General features: G+C 45.0%; 1 protein-coding gene across 1 annotated transcript in view; it reads left to right on the plus strand.

Moving 5' to 3' along the window:
* Positions 1–14278, plus strand: part of Abcc4 (ATP binding cassette subfamily C member 4) — a 287715-nt gene that overhangs the window by 181110 nt on the left and 92327 nt on the right. Inside the window, exon 20 of the mRNA XM_045145529.1 lies at positions 12683–12762. Coding sequence (XP_045001464.1) covers positions 12683–12762 — 80 coding nt within the window. The remainder of the gene's footprint in view (positions 1–12682; positions 12763–14278) is intronic.

Consider the following 14278-nt stretch of genomic DNA (forward strand, 5'->3'; position numbering starts at 1 on the left):
ATTTTGCCTCCCACGTAGACAAATCATACACTTGGTGTCAACACATCTCTGACGGCCTTTCAAATTCTCAGGCCCTGTGTTAGGCTAGTCCTGCCAGAACTTGGAATTCACCACTGGAGCTAGACAAGCTAGCCAGTGAGCTTTGCGGGGTCCTCCTGTCTCTGCCGCCCCAGCACTGGGATGACAGATGCGTATTACTACACGTGGCATTTTACATGGGCGCTGGGGATCTGAACTCAGGTCTTCACTTACTTGACTTGCTGATTAAGCAAGACTTCTGTAACCTGATGACCTACCACCAAGGCTGGGTTATGATGTTCCCATATAGACACCAAGCAACAAAACCAATCCTATTTTAATTCTAAACAGCAAGTTCTAACAGAAGGTGAAGGAAGTGGGGAAGGGTTAAAAAGTTAAGAGAAGTTGTAGTTTTTTTTAGTTCCAGGAAGATTCGAAGCTAAGCATGGAGCATAGACTATGGGGTCGCTGTGTCTCAATGTTATTTGATCTTTTCACATGTCCCCTTAGTTGAGGAATCCTATCCCACCTGTTCGGGGAGATAGGAGGAATGAGATCTCATGAGAAAAGGAAAGGACACACACACACACACACACACACACACACACACACACACACACCTTGAAATGCGTTTGTGTCAACCTGTCATGTCTCATGTAATAACATCTATTTTGGAAATGTCTTCATTGTATGAAAAAGACAAATCGCCGCTCACTTTGAAAACACAGTGTAGTTATTCTAGAAAGGCCTCTCATATCACCACAGGAGATCCCACATCCCTCTCATCCTAGTTCTCAAAGGAATTTGCTTGAAAACGCAGGTAAGGTGTTGAGGAGATGGTGACATGATGTATTCTCAGGACATGTCCTGACTCTCGGGGACATCAGGAAGCAAAACAAACCAGTCACTCATCAAACAGTGCAGGGGGAAAAGATGGGTCTTCAGACTTCGGTGTTGGGTATATCTTTGCAGAGAACCGATAAAGGTCATGGTAGGCCCGACTTTAACCATGTGGCTGAAGTGTCCTCTGCTCTCATCACTAAAGTGAAAGTTGCGGTGACAGCATTCTTGGGACAGTGGCAAAATGTGTCACCTGCAAGCTCAGTAATACAAGAGCACTGTCCTTGAGGAGGTGGGTCTGCATTCAAGTAAGCTATCAGCTTCCAAGGACATGACAACATTTGAAAACAGTATGGAGGGCTGGAGAGATGGCTTAGTGGTTAAGGCACTTGCCTACAAAGCCAAAGGACCCTGGTTCGATTCCCCAGGACCCACGTAAGCCGGATGCACAAGGGGGTGCACACATCGGGAGTTCATTTGCAGTGGTTGGAGGCCCAGGCACACCTATTCTCTCTCTTTCTCTCTCTCTCTCAAATAAATAAATAAAATAGATTTAAAAACCAGACAAAAAAGTTCATAGTTGGTGCTTAAAACTTTAGTTCTGGAGCTGGGCATGGTGGCAAGACCCTACCTTGAAAAACCAACCAACCAACCAAACAAACAAACAATCAACCAACTAAACAACAGCAACAACAACAACAATATCAGTTCTGGGCCATCCAGAAAAAGTGTTTGTACTCTCTGTCTTTTAAGAAATCAGAAGTTTGTAACCCACATGAAATAAGTTCTGCCAAAAAAATGATTTAAATTATTTTAAAAGCTTTGTTGCTCGAGGGGGTAGCTAGTAACTTGGAATTTGAATTAATAGAAAGTCTCTCATTTCCCCAACTGGTGTCATTGGGTCTGTCTGTTGTGAGTGGGTGATAGTGCCCGGTGAGAAGGCTTTGCTTACTGGGGCCAGCGTCTTCCTGAGCTGGTTCAGATGAGGGAGGGGTGAACAGAAGGAGGCTGGGCCAGCAGCAGTTCATGGAGCTAGAGCGAGGCTGACTGCCCAGGAACCCTGGGCATGTGGTGATCCTTGTGGGAGCTGGAAGCCACTGTCGCAGAGTATGTATGTGTCAGTCTCTTCATTTTGATGGTACATTCGACACTTTTTCCTCCTTCTCTTGTGGATTGGAGTTCCTGAGAGGAATCACCTGGATACTTGGCCACCAGCCCCTGGGTTAAGTACCCTGGTCACTGTGGGTGAGCTAAGTGTAGCTAGTGCCATGGGCTCCCCAGAAGAGCAGCGGTTACCCAAAACCTGCCCCCTATGGATAAAGACAGGCAAGTTTCTGAGGACTTTGTTAGCAAGAGTTGAGGAGGAAAAAGCTAAGACCCTGGTAGGTGGCGTTCAGTGGGAATTGAAACCCCTTCTACTTCCAGGTAGAAAACAGAGGTGCCTAGAATGAGGTGCTCAGCTTGGAGGAGTGGCCAGTCAATGCTTGCCATCTTCTCTCTTTGATGGTCTTAAAAACTTGATAGAGCCTGGTGTGATGGTGCACACCTTTGATCCCAGCACTCGGGAGTATTTCCATGAGTTCAAGGCCACCCTGAGACTACATAGTGAATTTCAGGTCAGCCTGAGCTAGAGTGAGACCCTACCTCGAAAAGAAAAAAAAAAAAAACTTGATAGAATTGATATGGTAAATAAAGAAATAAGGATGCAGGTGAGGTTACGATAAATGAAAAATTATGACATGCTAATAATGATGTGGGATCGAGATAAGCCCAAAGTGTTTTTCACGCTTTCATGCTGTGTGTTGGGAGCGTAGGTCTGGGACATAGAGAAGTTGAGCAGTCATGGGTTGGTGGCAAAGCACTGTGTTTGGTTTAGTTTGAGCTTCAGATGCTTCGTGGCATAGCTGTGAGGTTGAGTGAGCCCTGGGAAGTGGCGTGCCAATACTATTTGGGATGATCAAGTCGACAGGAAAGGAAAGAACAGGTCCCGAGGGGGCTGGGGGGAGGGAGGTCAATTGCTATATCACTGGACAAAAGTAAGAGGCAGCAGGAAGTTGTCCCGAAGAAGGAAGTTTGTCATACTTCTCGCCCCTGCACCGCGGGAATCCCCAGAAGGCTGGGAGATGACATCACCGCATTGTGAAATGTTGTGGTGCCTTGTCTCCTCTCCTTCAGCAAGAGGAGTGTGGTGTGGCCCGCAGCCTGCAGAAGCCCTTCTTCAGAGGCCATCTCTACATGGATGCCCGATGGATGTGAAACAGCCCCATGGGGAGGGGACTGGCAGCCTTGAGAGGCTTGATGGAGTGTCTGGAGTTCGGTGTGTTTGGCCTCCACTTTCTTCTCTGCCTTCAAGGTAGAGTTGCAAAGAACTTGAAGAGCTTTGGATCTTCACATGATAGCTTGGGATCACTAGTCCTGGAGATCTTTCAAGTCCCTTCAAGCTTTGCCGTCCTACAGCAATAATCGGAGTAACCCTCATGTGTGTGTACTAGCTCCCCATGTAGATGTCTTTGTGAGCTCTGGCTCTTCCCCTGACCTGTGAACTGATAGAGGCACAGTTGTCATTTCCATCATGCGGACGAGGAAGTTGAGTCGCAATTGAATCTGGATGCATTACCTGAAGTTTGGTGGCTCCTGAGCGGCAGGGGGTGATGGGCTCCTGGGTAGCCTGGCTGCTTCTCCGTTTTGGGTTGTCTGCCACGTTATCGGGCCACTACAGTTCCTTTCTGTGCTCATGCTGGGTTGGTTGTGTTGTTTGTGGAGAACGATGCCGAATGCCTGGGATGGCCCACTCTTAGAATGGTCTTACTCAGGTCCATCCTGTTTGTGCCACTGGGTAGACTTTGTGCTCTTTAGGTTAGATGGCTTGGGTTTAAATTCCACGTCTCACTGTGTCCTCCACATCCCCCACACCACCTCCCGTTGATTGACTAGAGGCTCACATGGGATCAGCCTCACTCGATGTGGTGTGCTTCTGGCTTGCAACTCCCTCTGGGATATCAAACCAAAAGTGAATTCTCATGTTCTCTATCTCTCCCCACCTTGCCATTCCTCTCCTCTCCTCTCCTCTCCTCTCCTCTCCTCTCCTCTCCTCTCCTCTCCTCTCCTCTCCTCTCCTCTCCTCTCCTCTCCTCTCCTCTCCTCTCCTCTCCCCTCCCCTCCTCTCCCTTCCTCTCTCCTCCTCTCCTTTCCTCTCCTCTCCTCTCCGCCTCTCTCCTCTCCCCTCCTCTCCCTTCTGCTCCTCTCCTCTCCTCTCCTCTCCCTTCCTCTCTCCTCCTCTCCTTTCCTCTCCTCTCCTCTCCACCTCTCTCTTCTCCCCTCCTCTCCCTTCTGCTCCTCTCCTCTCCCCTCCTCTCCCTTCCTCTCCCCTCCTCTCCCTTCCTCTCCTCTCCTCTCCCCTCCTCTCCCTTCCTCTCCCCTCCTCTCCCTTCCGCTCCTCTCCCCTCCTCTCCCTTCCTCTCCCCTCCTCTCCCTTCCGCTCCTCTCCCCTCCTCTCCCTTCCTCTCCCCTCCTCTCCCTTCCACTCCTCTCCCCTCCTCTCCCTTCCTCTCCTCTCCTCTCCCCTCCTCTCCCTTCCGCTCCTCTCCCCTCTTCTCCCTTCCTCTCCTCTCCCCTCCTCTCCCCTCCTCTCCCTTCCTCTCCCCTCCTCTCCCTTCCTCTCCTCTCCTCTCCTCTCCCCTCCTCTCCCTTCCTCTCCCCTCCTCTCCCCTCCTCTCCCTTCCTCTCCTCTCCTTTCCTCTCCCTTCCTCTCCCCTCCTCTCCCCTCCTCTCCTCTCCTCTCCTTCCCCTCTTCTCTCCTTCCCCTCTTCTCCTCTCCCCCTCTCCCTCATATTTTTCTTTTAAGTTCTGGGATTCAGGACCTCACACATACTAGACACAAACATTTTACCACTCAACTAGTAGCAAAAGCTAATTCTTTTTCAAAAAAAATTCATTTTTAGAGAGAGAGCGAGGGTGGGGAGAGAGAGAATTGCCACACCAGGGCCTCAGCTACTGTAATCGAACTCCAGACACTTGCACCACCTGGTGGGCATGAGCGACCTTGCACTTGCCTCACCTTTGTGCATCTGGCTTACGAGGGCTCTGGAGCATTGAACATAGGTCCTTAGGCTTCACAGGCAAGCGTCTTAACCACTAAGCCATCTCTCCAGCCCCTAAAGTTAATTCTTGTTGAAACAATTAGGTTCTACAACCATTAGTAAATTCCAGATATGTTCCTACACGTTTTATTGTTTGTTTGTCTGTCTTCTGATCTTGTTGAGGTAGGGTCTCACTCTAACCCAGGTTAACCTGAACCTCACTCTGTAGCCCCAGGCTGGCCTTAGCCTCACTGCAATCCTCCTACATCAGCCTGGGAATAAAGGCACACACCACAATGCCCAGCTATATGTGCTTTTTAAATGTTTACCTAAATGTGAGTACAGAGTACAGATAAAAGAAGTTCTTAATATTGAACCACCCACCAAATAGATCTGCCTTCTGCTCTCAAGGTCGGGCCGGGTGTGACATGGCTTGATGGAGCTGTCTTTGGTTCCTGACTAAGACTGTTATTTTTTTTGTGGGGGGCATAGGGTAGGCAGGGAGGATCATGCATGTACCGTGGTGTTTATGTGGAGGTAAGAGGACAACTTGGGTGTCAGTCCTTCTTGCCACTTGGTTAGAGTCAGGCTGTCTGTGTTGTCTGCTGCTGGCCTGCAGGGTTCTGGGATCCTGTCTCCACTTTCCTGTCTCACTGTAGGGCTGCTGCCCCTCAGGACCTTGCTGCTGTCTAAGCTCGGTATCCCACTGAGCCGTTTCCACAGCCCCCTAAGACTGCTTTTGTGGCAAAGAATAGGGCTCGAAAGAGAAGAACTCATGACACATTCTATGTCATGTGTGGACCTCAGATGTGTTGGGCTCAGCAGAAGAAACTAGACACAAGAGGCCACACACCAAACAATTCCATTTATATGAAAGGTACTTATGAAAAGACAAATTTATAGAGCCTGAAAATAGATTCCTGGTCACCTGGGGCTGGGAATTAACTATAAATAGCATATGACATATTTGGGGAATGAGGAGGGAACATGTCTTAAACTTATTGTGCTAATAATTGTATCCTTCAATAAAATTATTAAATGCATTGAATTATATGCCTGAAATATATATAAGATGTGAAATATATCTCAGATAAAACAGACCTCAATATTTTGATAGGATGCCTTCTAAAAAGTAGGGTTATAACTTGACATGTAAATTTCCACATTTTTTAAAATTTTTTTATTTTTCGAGGTAGGGTCTCACTCTAGCCCAGGCTGACCTGGAATTCACTATGGAGTCTCACGGTGGCCTAGAACTCACGGCAATCCTCCTACCTCTGCCTCCCGAGTTCTGGGATTAAAGGCATGTACCACCACGCCAGGCAAATTTCCACATTTTTAATTACAGTTTGGTGATACGGAAATGTGACTGTGGGAGAGGTATCAGAATTTTACACGTGACATTAAAGTTAGATTCTACAATCATTTGTGTGTGTGTGTGTGTGTGTGTGTGTGTGTGTAGTTACATATATGTACATATATATATATATACACACATGCACATATGCACATATACACATATACATGGCTTTACATATCTATATCTACATATAATCTTATATCCACAAATGAGAGAAAGCATACAATATGTCTTTCTGAGTCTGGCTTATTTTGCTTAATGTGTTAATCTGTAGTTGTATCCATTCTCCATTGAATGATATAAATTCATTTTTCTTTGTGGATGAATAAAACTCTACTGTGTGTGTATATGTGTGTGTGTGTGTGTATGTGTGTGTATGTCACATACCATGTTTTCTTTACTCCGTCATTGGTTGGTATACAGCTAGGCTGATTTCAGAATGTGCCTGCTGTGAAGACTGAGGAAATAAGCCATGGATGGGCCAGTGTCTCTATGGTATATGGCATGTTGACATACAGTACATTGGGTATATTACCTGGGAGTGACCTAGGTAGGTCATATGGTAGTTCTGTTCTTTTAGTGTTTTCAGGAATGTCCATGCTGATTTTCATAGTGGCTGGGTCTATTTATATCTCTACCAGGGGTGTATAAGGACTCCTGTCTCTCCCCCATTTTGGCATCTTTACTAGCATTTGTTGTTGTTGGTTTTCTAAACGATAGCCATTTGAGATGGAATCATAAGGTAGTTCTGATTATCATTTCTCAGATGGCTAAGGATGTTGAACAGTTTTTCCTGTATTTTGTTCATTTGTACATCATCATTTGAGAACCATCTTTCATTTGTAGTCCACTTGTTGATGGGACTAGGTTTTTTTTTGGTGTTTTTTGAGTTATTTATATATTCTGGCTATTAATCTTGTCAAAACACACATTGAGAGCCGGGTGTGGTGGCACACACCTTTAATCCCAGCACTTGAGAGGCAGAGGTAGAAGGATTGCCGTGAGTTTGAGGCAAACGTGAGACTACATAGTGAATTCCAGGTCAGCCTGGGCTAGAGTGAGGCCCTACCTTGAAAAATAAAACAAACAAACAAACAAAAACACACACACACTGAGGGGCTGGAGAGATGGCTTGGCAGTTAAGGCACTTGGCTGTAAAGCCTAAAGACTCAGGTTCTATTCTCCAGTGCCCATGTAAGCCAGATGTACAAGGTGGCACATGCATCTGGAGTTCATTTACAGTGGCAGGAGACCCTGGCATGCCCATTCTCTCTCTTTCTTGTCTCTTCTTTCTCTCTATCTCAACATGAGTAAACAAATAAAATCTTTTTAAAATACACTGAAGAAGAGATATTCTCTCTAATCAATGATGCTGGGGGAACTGGTTATCCATGTGAGCCTAGATCTCTGTCTTCACCCCATACAAAAGTCAATTCAGAATAGATCAGAGGCCTTAATACGAGAGCTGGAACAGTTATAGGGAAACACTGTGGGACAAAGCACAGGCACGGACTTTCTGGAAAAGACTCTAATAACTCAGGAAATAACACTAAGACTTGACAAAAGCAATTGCATGAAATTATAAAGCTTCTGCACAGCCAAGAAAACAATTCCCACAGTAAAGGGACACCTAACAGAATGGAAGGCCATCTTTGATTTTTTTCCCCCAATTTTATTATTTATTTTTATTTTATTTTACTTTCCTTTATTTGTTTTAGAGAGAGATAGACAGAATGGGTGCACCAGGGCCTCAAGCCACTGCAAACCCAATTCCAGATTGCACGTGCCACCATGTGCAGCTGGCTTACATGGGTACTGGGGAATCGAACCTGGGTCCTTACGCTTCACAAGCAAATGCCTTAACCGTCAAGCCATCCCACCATCCCTGATGTGCATTTTTATTAAACGGGAGTCCAGGGTGAGGTCTGGCTTCGTGACTGGCTGCATCTTCAGCGAGCAGGGGAGCTCCCGCATTACCCTGAGGTGTGCAGGCAATTCCCAGGGGGTTGATTTGAATCATGGGTACCAGACACTGAGACTGGCCATCTGAGTGTGCACAGAAGCAATAGCCAAAGGAGGACACTGTCTTGTGAGCAGGCCATTATGACACCAAGGGTCATTTGCTTGTGAGAAGTCTGGTACCGCTGCGACTCAGTACAGGAAGGTCCTCGTGTCTAGAGACATTAGACTCACTCCTTGCGGTTCTGGGGGCAGAATAAGCAGTGGTGAGCTTTGGATGTTCTGGAAAGGCAAGATGTGTGAAGTAAGCCCCTTCCAAGGGAACAGTACAAAATGGGCTGGATTCTCTTGGGAAACTCAATCCCTTGCCTGACATCCCCAAAACATTCCAATGGGGGCCACATGTCATTGGGATGAGGAGGCATGGCACGGAGAGGATCCATCATAAGGATTTGATTTGGAGACCTCTGAGAGAATGACTACAAGGCCATGAACTTGACGTCGCAGCTCTGATTACAATCGTCGGCTGCAGAGACACATGAAAATCTGCAAACACTGCTCATTTACTTCCTTGTTTTGCAGAACTGTTCGGTAGTTCTTAGGAGCTGTCACACCCTTTGACCTTACCTTTTTCTACCTCCTGCTCACTGGTGAAGAAGAGCACAGGTTATGAGATCTTTCAGCAGTCAGTTAGTGGGGTAGCTCTGTGGGGAGCTGGTTTTTCTCAGTGGTTTGTGTTAGTCTTGTGTTTCATGCTGTTTGCTAATTTTGGGTTTCTGAGATCTTAAGGTTGTTGCATCTGATAAAGGTTTCTCACATACTAGTCTCCTCTGTAGCTTTTTCATCTCTTTAAAAATTTTATTTACAAGCAGAAAGAGATAGAGACAGAGAGAGACAGAGACACTGGGTGTGCCGGGCCTCTAGCACCTGCAGACGACCGCCAGATGCGTGAGCCACTTTGTGCATCTGGCTTTACACAGGCACTGGGCAATCAAACTCAGCTCCTTAGAGTTTGCAGGCAAGCTCCTTTACTGCTGAGCTATCTAACTAGCCCCCCCTTTTCATCTTTAATTTAATTTATTTATTTGAGAGAGGGGGGAAGGAAAGAGGCAGATACAAAGAGAGACCAGGCATGCCAGGGCCTCTAGCCACTGCTAAACAAACTCGAGATGCATGTGCCACTTTGTGCATCTGGCTTATGTGGGTACTGGGGAACCAAACCTTGGTCCTTAGTCTTTGTAGTAAGGTGCCTTAACTTTTATTTTATTTATTTATTTTTTTAAGAGAGAGAGAGAATTGGAAAACCAGGGCCTCAGCCACTGTAATCAAACTCCAGACGCTTGTGCTACCCGGTGGGCATATGCGACCTTGCACTTATGTCACCTTGGTGTGCCTGGCTAATGTGGGATCTGGAGACAGATTAAACATGGATCCTTAGGTTTGGTAGGCAAGCACCTTAACTGCTAAACCATCTATCCTCTTCTATCTTTTTCAAGAAATATTTTTTATTTACTTATTTGCAAGGAGAGAGAGAGGAGGAGGAGAGAGACTTTGCAAGGGGATGGAGAGAGAGAGACAGACAGATAGAATAGGCAAGATCAGTGAACACCAGATGCATGTTGTCTTGTGCAGCTGGCTTTACATATGTATGGGGGAACTGAATCTGGGCCAGCAGGTTTTGCAAGCAAGCGCCTTTAATCATTGAGCCATCTTCTCAACCTGAAATATTTTTATCTGTGAGAGTCAAGGAGAGAGGAGGAGAGTATGGGCGCACAAACTGCAGATTACACGTGCCACTTCATGCATCTGGCTTTCCATTGGACTCAAACCTGAGCCAGTAGGCTTTGCAAGCAAGAGTCTTTAGCCACTGAGACATGTTCTCGGTCCCTCATCTTTTTTTTTTTCTTTTTAGAGAGAGAGAATTAGTGCAGCAGGGCCTCAGCTACTGCAATAGAACTGCAGACACTTGAGCCACCTCGTGTGCACGTGTGACCTTCTGCTTGAGTCACCTTTGTGCACCTGACTTAGGTGGGATCTGGAGAGAGGTTGAACATGGTTTCCTAGGCTTTGCAAACAAGCACCTTAACCACTTTTTTTTTTTTTTTTTTGATTTTTTGAGGTAGGGTCTCATTCTAGCCCAGGCTGACCTGGAATTCACTATGTAGTCTCAGGGTGGCCTCGAACTCATGGAAATCCTCCTACCTCTGCCTCCCAAGTGCTGGGATTAAAGGCATGTGCCACCACGCCCGGCATCATTTCATATTGTGAATATTGTTTTAGACATCTTTTAAAGTGGAGCCATACACTCATTGTGTCTGTTTGAAAGTCATAACTTTTCCGTTGGAGAAATAACAAGTGTCTTAGTTGCATCTTTAATATTTTTAAAGTAATATTTTTATTTTTTATTATTTGTTTATTTGAGAGAAAGAGGCAGAGAGAGAGAGAGAGAGAGAGAGAATGGGAACACCAGGGCCTCCAGCCACTACAAACAAATTCCAAATGCATGCACCCCCTTGTGCATATGGCTTACATGGGTCCTGGAGAATCAAACCTTTGGCTTTGCAGGCTAACAACTTAACCACTAAGCCATCTCTCCAGCCTGCATTTTTTAATATTTTAAACAGATATTTTTCCTTCATTTGGATTTGTTTATTTGAGAAGTTAAAAAAAGTAACCAGATAGGCAACAAATACATATGAATAGGTGGGGGGAGATCACCCGAGTGACATCTTGAGCGTGTCTTATTGGTGCTTGCTCCCTAAGTCTCATCCGGGACATAGCAGAAAGAGCATCCTTGGAGCTCCGTGCACGTGTAGACTCCTAGCCTCCACCGGAAGCTATGGAATCAGGTCCACATTTGAACAGGCTGACCTTCTTTCCCAGGTAGCTGCAGATTCTGGGTAGCAGTTGTCATTCCCACATTTTGTTTGCGTTTGGGCACCTGTGAAAAAGTGTCTGGCGTTGAGACTGGCTTCTTTCACATGCATGGGCCCATTTAATCCTCAGGACAATTCTCTGAAGGAAGTGTTATTAAAAGCCAGGAAGAGTTGTCACTGCGCCTGCCTAGGATGTCATGAAGTGACACTTTCTGGAGTCTGTATGGCCAAAGCTGAGTCGCCAGTGTGCACACCCTCTGTTTACCTTTGCCCGGAAGGACAGCAGAGGTGTTTGTAAGCTCTGTCCCAAACTCGTAAAGGGTTTCCAAAGGTACCACATTGCAGCTTCCCGGAGCATCAGTCAGAAAATAAATTCAGGAAGTTGTCTGTATCAGATTAGGGTGGGTATGTGCCTTTAATTTGTTTTGAATAAATCATTTGAGAGAATAGATATTAAAAGCCATCTTGGCCGGGCGTGGTGGCGCATGCCTTTAATCCCAGCACTCGGGAGGCAGAAGTAGGACAATCGCCATGAGTTCAAGGCCACCCTGAGACTACAGAGTTAATTTCAGGTCAGCTTGGACCAGAGTGAGACCCTACCTCAAAAAAAAAAAAAAAAAAAAAAAGAAAAAAGCCAGATTGGACTGTCCACTCTGAAGCCTTTCACAAACATTTTTCTTGGATTAGACTTGACAACTTGATGGTATGCAGTAATCTTTCATCATTGTGTTATTTCTGCCTGCTACCTACATTCCTCTTGTCTTCTTGAATGTTCGAGACCGTATATGTCACACTTGGCACCCATGTAAAAATAATGTCATGTACAAAGGTAGTATACTCTATAACTTGGAAGGACTCCACAAGTTTTCTTAGGATGTAAGATGCAGGGAACCCTCCTGGGGAAAAATACTGAAGTTGCAATTACACTTAGCTAAGTTAATTCTGATCATGGAAGCAAAATTGGTGTTAACAGTTAGAATTAATTAATTAATGTGTTTTACAATTGCTTTTTAGAAATATTTATTTGAGAGAGAATGTAACCTCCTGCCATTGCAAATAAACTCTAGATACATGAGCCTACTTTGTGAATCTGGCTTTACATGGTTACTGGGGAATTGAACCCAGGCTATCAAGCTTTGCAAGCAAGTACCTTTAACCACTGAATCATCCTCCCTGCCTTATAATTGTTTACCTGCCCACTTAACACTTGGATTAATGTCCTAGATGAGATCTAAAAATTGAATTCTTAAACTCCACTAACCCAGTATAGTCATAAACTTCCCTTTCTCCCTTTCAAATTTTAAAGTTTTTAAAACATCAGGGCCATATTGTAATTCCCTGCCCGGTACCATTTGGCAGTATTTGCGTTTCTCCTTAGGTATCATCCTATTTTCTTTCTCTTTGCCACTGACGTTGGTTTATTTCCCACGAATGTGTAATATATTACATACATATGCACTTAAATATTGTTTTGATTTGTTTGCAAGTTCTTTCTCTTAAAAGGGGTCTATCTGGAGAAATGAGTAATTTCTCATATCCTGTTCTTGCAGGAAGAATTTTAAATCGTTTCTCCAAAGACATCGGACATATGGATGACTTGCTGCCCCTGACATTTCTAGATTTCATCCAGGTAATATAACAACTGTGTCAAGTCCTCAAATGCAAAACAGAAAAAGATCACCGGACGTTTCTATTTGTTTCGAGGTCCTTTTTGTGGGGAAAGAGAGTGGGTGTGGGGCTATGAGCCCGGCCATGTGTAATGTTACCTCCAAAAAGGCCATGTTTGTTAAAGAAAGGCGTGGTTATGATTGGAGGCTAACTTCGGGTGAGTCATTTTGGTGTGTGGGTGTGGCTGTGCATTTGTGTCAGGGCTGTTTGGTGGCAGCCACATGCTGGTAAGTGGCTGTCTGTCTGCCTCCTGGCTATCTGGTGTGTATTCTCCTCACTGTGAACACATTTCATAATAGAGAAACAATCGCCTCTCACGGAAAGATAGCCCAGATTAACTAGATTATGCATTGTATTGCCACAAAGGGCAAATATTTACTGCACCGTTTTTTGTTTTTTTTTTGGAGTGGGGGGGTAGGATAAAACCAGGTGTGGTTACTTACAAAGAAAAGATTAGTAATAATAAGGTGAAAATAATACTTTGTTAACAAGGACGATAGAGAGTGGTTATGGCAGATACAAAGCTCACAAGGCAAGCGTGCTTAAGCTAATAATTTGAGTACAGGATCAAAGTCTTCTCAGAAAATGCCTTTTTTGTTTTTCTAGGCAGCTTTTCTTTTCACATGATGATTGCTCTGTCTTAAGGTGTCTTAAAAAAAAAAAGAAAGAAAGAAAGAAAAAGAAGAACCAACAGTCCAACAGAAATACCTTCTACAAAGCTAATGTTTGTCTATGAACTTGAGATCCTAAAGAACACTGTAGGGTCATCTCATCTCTCATCTCCTCATTCATCTTGTTGCTGCTGTGGTTTCACTTGTTTTGTTTTTTTTTCTTCTGTTGTCTAATTCTCCTTTATAGTGACTCAGGCAGAAACACTTTCTTTCACACCCCCCCCCCCCCGTGTTTATTTTGGAAAGGGAATGTAGCTATCAAAAGCTGTGCCTATTCTAAAATCCCAGCTGCTGTTGCTAACATGTGAGCCTTTCTCACTTTCCCTAAACTCCAGTTTCCAGTAGTTCTCACCAGGAGCCCAGAGGAGGCAGCTAAGTCTCCATTGACGGCTTGGTCTTCCTCTTTGGTTTTATTATTATTATTATTATTTTCAATGCTCATTGATTCCAACCTGCCTGAGGTTCGCCTCAGGAGTCACTGGTTTGTAAAAGGAGTAAAAATTACTTAATTTGGAAAATTAACTGTGTCTGAAAAAAAAAACAGTAATAGGCCACAATTACTGGAACAGCTATTAGTCACACAAAAGGCGGGCTGTGACTATCTTACCGCAAACTGCATAGCCCATGGGCGAAGGCATTTCTGCCTCGCAATGTGAAGTTAGCCTGGGGCTCGCCTGGAACTCAGATGTGGGGTCTTTGCACAGTATGACACACCCTCCCTTCCTTCCTTCCTTCCTTCCTTCCTTCCTTCCTTCCTTCCTTCCTTCCTTCCTTCCTTCCTTCCTTCCTCCCTCCCTCCCTTCCTTC

Source organism: Jaculus jaculus, chromosome 3 (assembly GCF_020740685.1).
Source record: "Jaculus jaculus isolate mJacJac1 chromosome 3, mJacJac1.mat.Y.cur, whole genome shotgun sequence".
Lineage (NCBI taxonomy): Eukaryota > Metazoa > Chordata > Mammalia > Rodentia > Dipodidae > Jaculus > Jaculus jaculus.